Genomic DNA, 13,027 nt, shown 5'->3' on the forward strand with positions numbered 1-13,027 from the left:
CCACACCCCCTGGGCCTCAAACAGCCTGGGAGCCGAGCCCACGACCTGCCGGGGGAGGGTGCCCCACAGCCCCCTGTGAGCCCCTGGCCGTGCTCTGCCTGCCGGTCTCCACGCAGCCCCTCACCAAGGGCAGTGCCCTGGCCAGGGGCTCTCCGGGCCCCACACCAGCTGTCCCTTCCCTGCACTCTGGACTCCGTGGGGGGGGGGCACGGGCCACAGGAGAGGAGCCCTGAGGGGTTCTCGAAGTGCCCCCAGCCTTGGCTCTGGGCCGGGCCTAGGCAGTGGGGGCCGGGAGGAGGACCCAGAGCCCAGAGCCCCGTTAGGGCCTCTGTCCTCCCAGCTGCTGCCTGCCCACAGCAGGGGCCCGGCTCTGAACTGCCCTCGGCCACAGGCCCCACTGTCCGGCCGCTCCTCGTGTGGACGTGTAAACCGAGGCCCCGAGTGGGTGGGCTTGCCCAAGGTCACCCTGCCAGCTGGGACTCAGCCAGGCTCAGTGGCCCGGTCTCTTGTTTCTTACCCCAACCCTCCCTCTCCCTCCAGAACTGTGGCCCCTCCGAGGACCACCTTCCTTCTTATCCTGCCCCCAGCGGTGGGCCTTGCCCAGGCCTGGCTGGGTCACCCTGGGGTCAGCCCTCCCCAACACCCCGGCTGCACCAACGGTGTCTCCCAGAATCTGTGTGGTGCAAGGGCAAACCCCCCTGACACCCAGGCTCCATACCCCCAGCCACCCAGAGTGAACCCTGGGCCTCCATGTGCCTGCCTCGGCCACATCAGCGCTCTCTCTCTAGGGCCCCAGCCCCCACACACCTGCTGTCCTCTGCATCCTTCCGCTGGTCCAGGGCCTCATAAGCATGTTGCCCAAATCCTTGCTTGGTATGAGACTGGGGTGGGACATGGGAGCCCTCACCTCCACTAAGTTGGTGTCCTTGCCTTTGGTGATATGACCTGGATGTTGGCACCTCTGGGCCCTGGCACAGACATGTATGTGTAATGGCCAGCAAGGCTCCCTGCCTGCCCAGGGCCCCATCATTCGTCCACTTGCCCCCTCGCTGGTTTGTGCAGCAGACACTGGTGAGGGAGGGCTGTGCTGGGCGCAGGGCAGAGGCAAACAGTGGGGCACACGCAGGGACTGAGCTGGGATCGGCGCCCCAAGCCTGGAGGTGGTGGTGGTGACCACTGATCTGGGGCGGGGGGCTCAGGCTCTGCAGGTGGGGTGGGTGTGGGCAGCCCTGGGGAGGGGCAGTGTCATGTCTGGGGAGAATGGTGGGGCTGGACTTGGGTGGTGCTGGGAGGGAGGGGAAGGGCCAGGCTGGGCGGTGGGTTTGGGGTCAGGGGACCAGCAGGTGGCGGATGGACGGGGATCCTCACTTCGGCCCAGGCCTACAAGCAGCCCCTCGGTGTTCAGGGGTCTGTCGGGGGCCGGGGACTGGACTCCCTTGTGACCAGTGCTGACTGCCCCGTCCTCCCACCAGAGCATCCCTCGGGCCTTGTCTTCAGACGAGGACTGCTTCTTCGACCTCCTGAGCAGGTTCCAGAGTAGCCGCATGGACGACCAGCGCTGTCCCCTGGAGGAGGGCCCGCCCGGGGCCGCGGAAGCCACGGCCGCCCCCACCCTGGAGGAGAGGATCGGTGAGCGCCCGCCCGCTGGGCCCCCTGGCCTTGAGAGGTGTGGGGCCAGGTCCCCCTGCCTCCACCACGGGGCCCCCACCCTGGAGGAGAGGATCGGTGAGCGCCCGCCCGCTGGGCCCCCTGGCCTTGAGAGGTGCGGGGCCAGGTCCCCCTGCCTCCACCATGGGGCCCCCACCCTGGAGGAGAGGATCGGTGAGCGCCCACCCGCTGGGCCCCCCGGCCTTGAGAAGTGCGGGGCCAGGTCCCCTGCCTCCACCACGGTGCCCCCCTTCAACCTCCGGAGGGCGTGATGCAGACCAGCTGCACAGTGTCCCCGTCACTGTGAGCTCCCAGCCCCGCCTTGCCGGGAGCTGCCTCCTGGGGAACGTGTCATCACCCCGCCCACCCGCCCCCCAGATCACAGGGTATCAGGAGCCTGTGTCTGGGCAGCGTGGGCTGGCGGGCTCCCCTCCCTGCCCCCCTCTCCCCTCCCGGAAGCCCCTGGGGTGGGGGGTGGGGCCCCAGGCAGGGGCAGCTGGGAGCCTGCCCCACCTCGGGCCTGACCCTCAGAGGGTCCCTGCCGCGACAGCTCAGCTGCCCCCCCCCAGGGAAACTCCCTGGCCTCACGCCGCCCCCCCCCCCCCCGCAGCCCAGCCCTCGCTGACAGCCTCCCCCCAGACCGAGGAGTTCTTCGACCTCATTGCCAGCTCTCAGAGCCGCCGGCTGGACGACCAGCGGGCCAGCGTGGGCAGCCTGCCCGGACTGCGCATCACCCACAACAACCTGGGGCACCTGCGTGGTGACGGCGACCCCCAGGAGCCCGGGGACGAGTTCTTCAACATGCTCATCAAGTGCCAGGTAGACCTGCCGCAGGGGACGGTGGGGGGTCTGCCCCCCCAGCCCTCTGGCCCCCTCGCCGTCTGCAGGGGAGGCTCCTGACAGGACGAGGGGGGCTCCGGCCCCTCGCTGCAGGCTGGGTCTGGGGGGTGACCTGCGGGGAGAGGAGAGACAGGCTGGCTGTCTCAGCGTGTGTGACCCAGCGCCCGTGGGCAGTCACCCCGGGTGTCCCCGGGTCGGCTGTTTGTACAGAGGTGGGGGTCCCCGTGGCGGTGGCTGCGGCCTGGGGGATCCGTCCAGCTTTCCACCTCTAGATGGAGAAAACCAAGGGCCAGGCGGCCCCCCAGAGTGGGGAGGGCGTAGGGGCCTTGCTGGCACCAGGGTCCGGTCAGCGTGGCAGGAGGGCTCCAGGGTCAGAGACCCCGAGGCGGCTGGAGGGAGAAGCGGGCACCTTGCAGACCTGACGTCCATCCCTACAGAGGACTAGGAAACGCAGCCCTCGGAAAGCCCCAGGGGCCTCGGGCTCCGAACCGGCCCCCGTCAAGCCCCCCCGAGCCCCCCGTCCACACACACGCAGGCTCCTGGCCCTGCTGCTCCAGACCCTGCAGAGAAGCTCGCCCGCCTCCTCGTCCCCTCCGGCCCGCCGGCGGCAGCCCCCTGACCCGGTGGGGGTCCCGGGGGAGCCCCGCAGCCCTCCGCCCCGTCCCGGGGGCTCGTGACCGCATCGCTGTCATGGTGGTCTGACAGCCCCAGCAGCTCTGCCTCCCAGATGGCTCGCCCCTCACCCAGCGGCTATTGTTCAACCAGCTCTCCTGGGTGGGCCGTTCCTGGGGTCCCAGGGCTGCCCCCAGAGCTGATTCCCAGGCGGGCTGAGGAGGTCCCGAGGGGGCCCAAAGCCTCCTGAGCTGGTGTTGTCGCTGGACGACAGCCCCTGCCCACCAGGTGGCCCTCCGAGGCCACTGACCACTGGTCTCCCAGGTGGCCCTCCGAGGCCACTGACCACTGGTCCCCCAGGCTTGCCCACAAGGCCACTGACCACTGGTCCCCCAGGCTTGCCCACGAGGCCACTGACCACTGGTCCCCCAGACTTGCCCACGAGGCCACTGAACACTGGTCCTCCAGGCTTGCCCACGAGGCCACTGAACACTGGTCCCCAGGTGGCCCTCCGAGGCCACTGACCACTGGTCCCCCAGGTGGCCCTCCGAGGCCACTGACCACTGGTCCCCCAGGCTTGCCCACGAGGCCACTGACCACTGGTCCCCCAGGCTTGCCCACGAGGCCACTGACCACTGGTCCCCAGGTGGCCCTCTGAGGCCCCCTGGGAGGGTGAGCACCGACCCATGTGTCTACGTCTGCAGTCCTCCAGGATCGATGACCAGCGCTGCCCGCCACCGGACGGGCTGCACCGCGGCCCCACCATGCCCGACGAGGACTTCTTCAGCCTCATCCAGAGGGTGCAGGCCAAGCGGATGGACGAGCAGCGGGTGGACCTGGCCGGGAGCCCGGAGCAGGAGGTGGGCGGGCCTCCTGAGTGTCGGCAGCAGTGCCAGCCGGGTGCCAGCTAAGGCCTCGCGCCCGCAGCCAGGCCCGGACGCCCTGGGGAGTGGCCCACAGTCGCCAGGAAGCCCGCGGCTCCCGAGGAGCCACACCTTCCCAAGGCTGTGGCCGAGGCCAGGCTCTGAGCACCTCCACCCTTCCCGCTGAGCCTGACTCCGGGCGCACCGCTATGGGCAGCTTCCCCCTCCCCAGGGCAGCGGGCCGAGGCCAGGGCCGCCGGCTGGCCGGCCAGCCGTGCGCAGAGGAAGGCATTCTCTGTTCTGGGCCGACCCCATGTGGTACACAGCTCCCTGCAGGCCTGCCCGCCAGGCCCTGCCCTCACCCCTCAACCCCCGCCCCACCCCTGCCCCTGGGGCCTTCAGCATGTCGGCCCCAGACCCTGGTGCTGTCCAGACCTCCTGTGCCCTCTCCCTGCCCCCCCGCCACCCCCTCCATCCTGCCCGGCCAAATGTGAAACCCTGCTGCCCCCCCAGGCCCCCAAAGGTCCTCCGCGCCTCTTCTCTGGGGGCCGCCCGCGAGGGCGTCTCTGACCTCCCAGAACTGGTCCCGGGAAGGCCAAGCGCAGGCGTGCTCGCCCCGGCCCCAGCCTCTCACCTGCACGGGGCCCCCTCCCAGGCCCTGTCCTCCCCCCCAGGCTGGAGGAGGTGGGGGAACAGGAAGCACCCCAGAAAGCCACACTGGCCCTGGCCCCTGAGCCCCTGCCCCATGCCGCTGAGCAGGCCGGGGCCCCCGGGGAAGGGTGGGGGTGAGCGGTGACGTTCCTCGGCTCCAGGCTCTGCAGCCCGGGCACAGACGGGGCTGGTTCCGGAGGGCCGGTGGGGGCCCGGTCCGCACCCTGACCGCAGCCTGACCGGGCCAGGCCAGCAGGTGGCACGCAGGCTCCTCCTGCACTGGGGCCGTGGGGGGCGGGGGGGCCCAGCAGAGCTGGGAGGGGCTCCACTCAGCCCCAGGCCCCCCAGGCAGCACCCAGCCCGCCCTCCCCCCACCAGCGAGGGATAGGACGTCCTGCCTTCCCCCACATGTGGGGGTGGGTCTGGCCCCCAAACACCCAAGTGGGCCCACGAGACTGGGCAGGGGACAGGCTGTCTGGGGCCTGGGCTGTCCGCTCACCCACCCCCACGGCTCAGCCCACCTGCGGCACCGTGCACGCCGGGAGCTCTGAGCGTGGGTGCTGGAGGGCCCCCCAGGCTGGGTGTAAGGGAGGGCGTGGGGGCCCCGAGGGCGGGGCTGGCAGCTGTGGCTCAGGCCCCAGAGCACAGGCTCCCGCCAGGCGGCCCCCTGTACTTGACTGTACATGCGTATTTATTGCCCTCACGTGTTTGCCATGTTGTGCACGGGTCCTCTCCAACCCCAGAGGTACATTTTCTGTTTTTTCTGGAAAAAATAAAAGTCTGCCAAGTGAATGCTGTCTGTTTGGGGGTTAGGGCAGGGGGTGGCAAGCACTTCTGCATGTGGGTGCTGACGGCCCTGGGCTCTGCTGTGCCCACCCACCCAGGGTGTCCTGCTCACTCCAGTGCCACCCACCCAGGGTGTCCTGCTCACTCCAGTGCCACCCACACAGGTCAGCCTGGTCCCTGGGAGGGGCTGTCCTTGTCCCAGCTGGACTCCCTCTCTCTCTCTCTCTCTCTCTCTCTCTCTCTCTCTCTCACACACACACACACACACACACACTCACTAGTCCAGGGGTCCCCAAACTTTTTACACAGGGGGCCAGTTCACTGTCCCTCAGACCGTTGGAGGGCCAGACTATAAAAAAAACTATGAACAAATCCCTATGCACACTGCACATATCTTGTTTTAAAGTAAAAAAACAAAACAGGAACAAATACAATATTTAAAATAAAGAACAAGTAAATTTAAATCAACAAACTGACAAGTATTTCAATGGGAACTATGCTCCTCTCACCGACTACCCATGAAAGAGGTGCCCCTTCCAGAAGTGCGGCGGGGGCCGGATGAATGGCCTCGGGGGCCGCAGTTTGGGGACCCCTGCTCTAGGATGTGCTTGCCTTTCTGGCCCCAAGTCCCCACCCGGGACCCAAGGGCCACCCAGAGCAAGGGAGGGGCAGTGGGCCTGTGGCGTCACCTCTGTCACCAGATACCACTGGCTGTGACACTAATGGAACAGCCTGTGAAGGAGCAGCTTGGGGACAACACCCTGAAGATGCGGACACTCCGGGACTAACAGCTGTCATAGGCGCTGCCCCCGGTGCCAGGTGGAGGTGGGGGGGGCCCCGCTGACCTCACTCCTTGTGACCCACTGTGCAAGGAGCCCCCGCTGCGCCCTCCACACCCAGGCTGACCGCTGACTGTGAAGGGTGGGGAGCCCCAGAGGGGTGAGGGGGGCACTGGGGGGAATGCTGGCGGGAGTGTGGGGTCACGGGGGAGGCCTTCACTCCTCCTGGGCTGGACAAGGGCGCCCAGGGCGCTCTCAGCAGAGCCCTTGTGCTCCAGAAACCCTGGTGCATGACGCTCTGCAGGCAGGGGATACTGGCGCACGACGCCCTGCAGGCAGGGGACACTGGCACACGACGCCCTGCAGGCGGGGGACACTGGCACACAACGCCCTGCAGGCGGGGGACATGGGCACACGACGCCCTGCAGGCGGGGGACACCGGCGCACGACGCCCTGCAGGCGGGGGACACTGGCGCAGGGACGCCCTGCAGGCGGGGGACACTGGCGCAGGGACGCCCTGCAGGCGGGGGACACTGGCGCACGACGCCCTGCAGGCGGGGGACACTGGGCGCACGGACGCCCTGCAGGCGGGGGACACTGGCGCACGGATGCCCTGCAGGCGGGGGACACTGGGCGCACGACGCCCTGCAGGCGGGGGACACTGGCGCACGGATGCCCTGCAGGCGGGGGACACTGGGCGCACGACGCCCTGCAGGCGGGGGACACTGACGCAGGGACGCCCTGCAGGCGGGGGACACTGGCGCAGGGACGCCCTGCAGGCGGGGGACACTGGCGCACGACGCCCTGCAGGCGGGGGACACTGGGCGCACGACGCCCTGCAGGCGGGGGACACTGGGCGCACGGATGCCCTGCAGGCGGGGGACACTGGGCGCACGACGCCCTGCAGGCGGGGGACACTGGCGCACGGATGCTCTGCAGGCGGGGGACACTGGGCGCACGACGCCCTGCAGGCGGGGGACACAGCACCAGCTCTCTCGGCAGCTCCCCTCAGGCCAGCGCCCTTCGGGCTCTGAGAAGTCCTGCAGGTTGTTGTTGATGTCGCCTAATAACCCAGCTGAAGGTCTTCTGACGACACAGGACTCCCTAGGAGAGGGGCCCAGGCTGGGACGGGCTGGGGGAGGGGAGGTCACTGGGCTCAGCAGGGAGGTGGGGAGGAATCAGAAGCCCCCCACAGTCTATTTGAGATATGGCTTGAAAGCAGGAGAGGCCTGGAGAGGCCACACTGTTTGAAAAGGTAGGCTGCCTGACCAGGCAGTGGCAGTGGATAGAGTGTTGGCCTGGGACACAGAGGACCCAGGTTCGAAACCCTGAGTTCACCGGCGGGCTCACCAGCTTGAGCACAGGGTCACCGGCTTGAGTGTGGTATCATAGACATGACCCCATGGTAAGCCCATGGCCACTGGCTTGAGCCCAAGGTCGCTGGTTTGAGCAAGGGGTCACTGGCTCTGCTGTAGTCCCCAGGGAAAATCAATGAACAACTAAGGTGGTGCAAGGAAGAATTGATGCTTCTCATCTCTCCCTTCCTGTCGGTCCCCCTCTCTCTCTTAAAAAAAAAAAGGTAGCTTTACTGTCACTTGCGTGTGGCGAGGCCGGATCAGGAGACAAGGAGACAATGCCACTGAAAAGACAAGGGATGGTGCCGTCGCAGGTCTCAAGAGCAAGGGGACACCAGGCCACAGGAGCCACACCAGAAGGCCGCAGGGTCAGGAGGCTGGGGGGAGGGGAACAGGCACAAGAGCCTGTGTAGTGGCTTCCAGTGGATGCAGGGGCCAGCGGGCTCAGGACCGGCTGGTGCACATAACTGCAGTGTCTCCGGGCAGGGGGGCTGCCCTGGTTGGCTGGTACCTAGCTGGGTGTGCTCACAGGCGTCTGTTAACTCTCTGGGACCTGACTAGCCCTCGGGGAGTGGGGGTGAGGGTGAGGGCAGTCCCTCCAGGGTCAGCGGGGCCCAGATGTCAAAGCATGAAAATACAAAAAGAGTCACGTTCAACACGCCTGTCCCAGCCACGGGCCTCAGTTTCCCCATCCGTGAAGGGAGGGTCTTGAGTGGCCCTCCTAGGTTCGGCAAAACCCTGGCCCCCACTCTAGGCCCGGTTCCCTGCTCCTGAATCGCAAGGCCAGCCATTCCCCCACCATGTCCGCGGGGCCCCAAGGCGCCCGGATGACGGTGCGCTGTGCAGATGGCACAGGAAGCTCTGGGTAGCAACAACAGAGTGTTGCCTGCCAAAGGGAAGGGCAGGGGTAATTGAGGCAAAGCACAGCCTGCCCAGGCCCCGGAGAACAGGCTGAGGCCCCAGAGAACAGAGCCGAGGCCCCAGAGAACAGGAGAACAGGGCTGAGGCCCCGGAGAACAGGGCTGAGATCCCGGAGAACAGGGCCGAGGCCCCGGAGAACAGGGCCGAGGTCCCGGAGAACAGGGCCGAGGCCCCGGAGAACAGGGCCCAGGCCCCGGAGAACAGGGCCGAGGTCCCGGAGAACAGGCCAAGATCCCGGAGAACAGGCCGAGGCCCCGGAGAACAGGGCCCAGGCCCCGGAGAACAGGGCTGAGGCCCCGGACCCAGAGAACAGGGCCGAGATCCCGGAGAACAGGGCTGAGGTCCCGGAGAACAGGGCCGAGGCCCCGGAGAACAGGGCCGAGGTCCCGGAGAACAGGGCCGAGGCCCCGGAGAACAGGGCCCAGGCCCCGGAGAACAGGGCCGAGGTCCCGGAGAACAGGCCAAGATCCCGGAGAACAGGCCGAGGCCCCGGAGAACAGGGCCCAGGCCCCGGAGAACAGGGCTGAGGCCCCGGACCCAGAGAACAGGGCCGAGATCCCGGAGAACAGGGCTGAGGTCCCGGAGAACAGGCCGAGATCCCGGAGAACAGGCCAAGGCCCCGGAGAACAGGCCGAGGCCCCGGAGAACAGGGCCCAGGCCCCGGAGAACAGGGCCGAGATCCTGGAGAACAGGGCTGAGGCCCCGGAGAACAGGGCTGAGGCCCTGGAGAACAGGGCTGAGATCCCGGAGAACAGAGCTGAGACCCCGGAGAACAGGGCTGAGGTCCCGGAGAACAGGGCTGAAACCCCGGAGAACAGAGCTGAGGCCCCGGAGAACAGGGCCGAGGCCCCGGAGAACAGGGCTGAGGCCCTGGACCCGGAGAACAGGGCCGAGATCCCGGAGAACAGGGCCGAGGTCCCGGAGAACAGGGCTGAGATCCCGGAGAACAGGGCCGAGGCCCCGGAGAACAGGGCTGAGATCCCGGAGAACAGGGCTGAGGTCCCGGAGAACAGGGCTGAGGCCCTGAACCCGGAGAACAGGGCTGAGGTCCCGGAGAACAGGGCTGAGGCCCCGGAGAACAGGGCTGAGGTCCCGGAGAACAGGGCTGAGGTCCCGGAGAACAGGGCTGAGATCCCGGAGAACAGGGCTGAGGTCCCGGAGAACAGGGCTGAGGTCCCGGAGAACAGGGCTGAGGCCCTGAACCCGGAGAACAGAGCTGAGGACCCGGAGAACAGGGCCGAGATCCCGGACCCGGAGAACAGGGCTAAGGCCCCGGAGAACAGGGCTGAGGCCCTGAACCCGGAGAACAGGGCTGAGGTCCCGGAGAACAGGGCCGAGATCCCGGACCCGGAGAACAGGGCTGAGGCCCCAGAGAACAGGGCCGAGAACCCGGACCCGGAGAACAGGGCTGAGGTCCCGGAGAACAGGGCCGAGAACCCGGACCCGGAGAACAGGGCTGAGGCCCCGTGTGCCGGCACAAGGCGGCAACCAGGAGCTCGGAGCCTGCCGAGATCCGAGGCCGAGGGACAGGCGGTGACTCACGGTGAAGGTCACACAGCCCAGAACCCTTCTGGAGATAAACACGCTTTCATAAACACAGGAACACTCTGAGTTCCTGTCAAACAAGGGCTGCGAGACAGACCGCACGCCCCAGGGGTAGAGGGGCCGCGGGGGGGGGGGGCGGCACTCACCCCCCCCAGCCCGTCAGGACGGCAGCCAGCGCCCCCTGCTCTTGTCACCACTGTGGCCTAGCTTGTTTGTATCCAAGGCTTGGCAGGTGGCGTGGGAGGGACCTGCAGGGCCTCCCCGTGTCTGCCCAGAGGGGAGGGACCCACAGGCTGTGCCGATCCTGCCCCACCGGCCACCCCAGGAAGCACTGGGCCTAACTGGCCACAGCTGGAGCACGGCTGAGCCCCGGTGCCTGTCCTGGGTCTGCTCTTCCCGTCCCTGCGCCTGACGCGGGGGCACTGTGGGCCTCCTCTGCAGACGGGAAGGCAGAGGCTCGGGGGGCACAAAGTGGCCTCCCAGTCAGGAGCAGCTCAGACTCCAGGTCCAGCCCCTGCCCACACAGACGTGGCCTGCACCAGGCAAGAACAAGGGCCGTTCCTCTGAGCAGGGCGACAGGGCCAGGGGTCCTACAGCTGCATGGGCAGGGGTTCCTGTGAGTCATTCTGGCTGCAGAACCAGGGAGAACAGAGGAGCCTGAGGCTCAGCATCGGCAAGAGACGGTTTATTGTCAGAAGACAGGCCCCTGCGGAGAGCGGGGCCCCAGGCTGAAGCCCCGCCTCAGGGACAGGAGGCGGGGTCAGCTAGGCTCCACCTTGCTGGGGTGGGTGGGATCCTGGTCCTCTCCCCCTTCCGAAGCAGCAGGTTTGGGGGCCCCAGCAGCCTCTAAAACCAGCTCCAGGGCCCCGTCGCCAGCCACTCGGCGCACCTCCTCCCCTCTGGCCGCCAGGATCTCTTCAATGTTCCTGAGAGAGAGGAAGGTGCCATGATAGCCTGGGCCCCTCACCAGTCCTGCACCTTGATCCCTCGAGGGCACCCAAGGCCAGGCTTGAGCCAGAAACATGGGTCCCAGCGCTGGGATGGCATCAGGGCCACTGCATTCTGCCCTCCTGGAGCCTTCTCCACGCCCCCACCCCCACCCCCAGAGGCAGCCTCTGTTAGTGCCCTATTCCCAGGGAAGAATGCTCACTCAGAAGCCCAACGGAACTGTCCAGGGCCACCTGGCCGCAAGGCTCCTGACCATCCCCCTCCCTCACTGCTCTCTACAGAGGGGTGAGGTCAACTCTGTAGGCCCAGAGTCCTGTCCACAACACCTCATGCTCACCCCCACGTCTGGCATGGTCAACCCGGCAGCACTGACAGAGGACAAGAGAGTGAGTCACTAGGATCTTTTCCCCACAGCAGGCACTCAAGAAATGTTTGTAGGATGAATGAAAAATGCATGACCAGGAGGTGGCGCAGTGGAGAGTGCCTCGGCCTGGGACACAGAGGACCCAGGTTTGAAACCTCAAGGTCGCCGGCTTGAGCATGGGGTTGCCAGCTTGAGCGTGGGATCATAGATATGACTCCATGGTCACTGGCTTGAGCTAAAAGGTCGCTGACTTGAGCAAGGGGTCACTCGGTCTGCTGTAGCTCCACTGCCCCCCCATCAAGGCACATATGAGAAAGGAATCAATGAACAACTAAGGTGTCACAACAAAGAATTGATGCTTCTCATCTCTCTCCTTTCCTGTCTGTCCCTGTTTCTTTCCCTCTTAAAAAAAAAAAAAAACCCCACAAAATGACTCTTTTTAAAGTCACTGCTTTAAGAGTCAACATAGTCTAACCCTTCAGTTTAGGGGAGGCCTGTGGGCCCGACCAGTAAGGGGGCACTGCCTGCTGTCAGTGAGGGTAGTCAGGCAGTGCAGCAGGGGCTGGTCCGGGGCAGACTGAGTAAATTAAAACGTGCCCCATGCCTGGGGCATATTTATACAAGTTATGCGTGGTTTATCTAAAATTCAACTATAACTGCTCTCCCAGTACGAATAGGGCTGGAGAAGGGGGCTGTGTAAACCTCATTAGGGGGAGGCTCCCCACCTGGGACTCGGTCCCGGCAACCCTGCGCAGGTGAGGGAAGGCCTCACCTCTTCCCATCCAAGTCGGAGAACCAGCCCAGGTTGTCCGCAATGATGTGGTGGTTCCGGCAGCCAGGGCAGGTCACAATGACCACACCCTGGTGATAAGCCAGCTTGGAGATTTGTTTGGAGGACCGGGTCCCACAGACCTGATAGAGACACAGGGAGACAGAGCGCAGGTGAGGCCACAGGCCTGGCCCCATCTCTCCAGAAAGGCCCCTCCCATTGTGAGGATTAGCTCCACCCCAGGGCAGGGCCAGCCTTCTTCCCAAGGACTTGCTCTCGGGAGGGATAAAACCCCTCTTCCCTACGAACCTGCCCCAACCCCTAAACTTTAGGATAGCCCCGCTTGTCTGCCAGAAGGCCCCGCCCCTAAGCGATAGCCCCTCCCCTCCCCCAGAAGGACCTGCCCCCTAGGAGATAGCCCCACCCTCTAAAATTCCCCAGAAGCCCCGCCCTTTGCGAGAAGGCCACGCCCCCAAGGGGACCACTCCACGTGTCCCCGCCCCACACCACCTCTGCGGGATAGCGCAGTCCAGGTGCAGGTGCGGGCGCGGGCCTGACCCCGGCCCCGCAGCGCGCCCACCTTGCAGGTGTAGACGAGCTGATAGTGCGCCGCCCTGGGCCCAGGCTCAGAGCTCAAGCGCCGCCCGCTGCAGTCCCGGGCCCGTCTTTTCCCCGCGACCTCCGGGCGGGCTCTGCATGCCCACAGCCGCCTCAGGTCGGGCCGCGCGCCGCTCACCAGCGTCGACACGCGGCACAACGCCGCTCTCCACATCCCTTCCGCGGACCCTAACTGCCCCTCCCTGCTCTCGCCCGGCGGCGTTCACATTGCGGTGCCGCCATCTTGGAAGCGGGCAACGGCGGAAGTGATCCTCCGCGGCCCCCGTAGCGGGCGCGCTGGGGCGCGCTTTGCTGCCCCCTGGCGGCGGGCGGTGCGCGCGCACCGTGGG

At 66.6% G+C, this 13,027-nt stretch overlaps 2 protein-coding genes across 8 annotated transcripts in view; one reads left to right on the top strand and one right to left on the bottom strand.

The window, feature by feature from the left end:
• The window catches only part of GPSM1 (G protein signaling modulator 1), a 32,409-nt gene extending 27,004 nt beyond the window's left edge, over nt 1–5,405 (top strand). For 5 of the 7 annotated variants that reach the window (XM_066255747.1, XM_066255745.1, XM_066255743.1 and 2 more), the window contains exons 12-14: nt 1,473–1,629; nt 2,258–2,466; nt 2,925–3,797. In XM_066255747.1, coding sequence (XP_066111844.1) covers nt 1,473–1,629; nt 2,258–2,466; nt 2,925–3,164 — 606 coding nt within the window. In that variant the 3' untranslated portion in view covers nt 3,165–3,797. The other 2 variants (XM_066255744.1, XM_066255742.1) reach the window with 1 other exon arrangement.
• Nucleotides 5,406–10,669: 5,264 nt separating this feature from the next.
• On the bottom strand, nt 10,670–12,953 carry DNLZ (DNL-type zinc finger). The gene is made up of 3 exons (XM_066255781.1): nt 12,661–12,953; nt 12,084–12,223; nt 10,670–10,925 (listed from the first exon to the last, which is right to left on the bottom strand). Exons 1-3 carry the CDS (start codon nt 12,850–12,852, stop codon nt 10,760–10,762), a joined length of 498 nt encoding a protein of 165 aa, XP_066111878.1. The 5' UTR covers nt 12,853–12,953; the 3' UTR covers nt 10,670–10,759.
• Between the last annotated feature and the right edge of the window lie 74 nt (nt 12,954–13,027).

Source organism: Saccopteryx bilineata, chromosome 2 (assembly GCF_036850765.1).
Source record: "Saccopteryx bilineata isolate mSacBil1 chromosome 2, mSacBil1_pri_phased_curated, whole genome shotgun sequence".
Lineage (NCBI taxonomy): Eukaryota > Metazoa > Chordata > Mammalia > Chiroptera > Emballonuridae > Saccopteryx > Saccopteryx bilineata.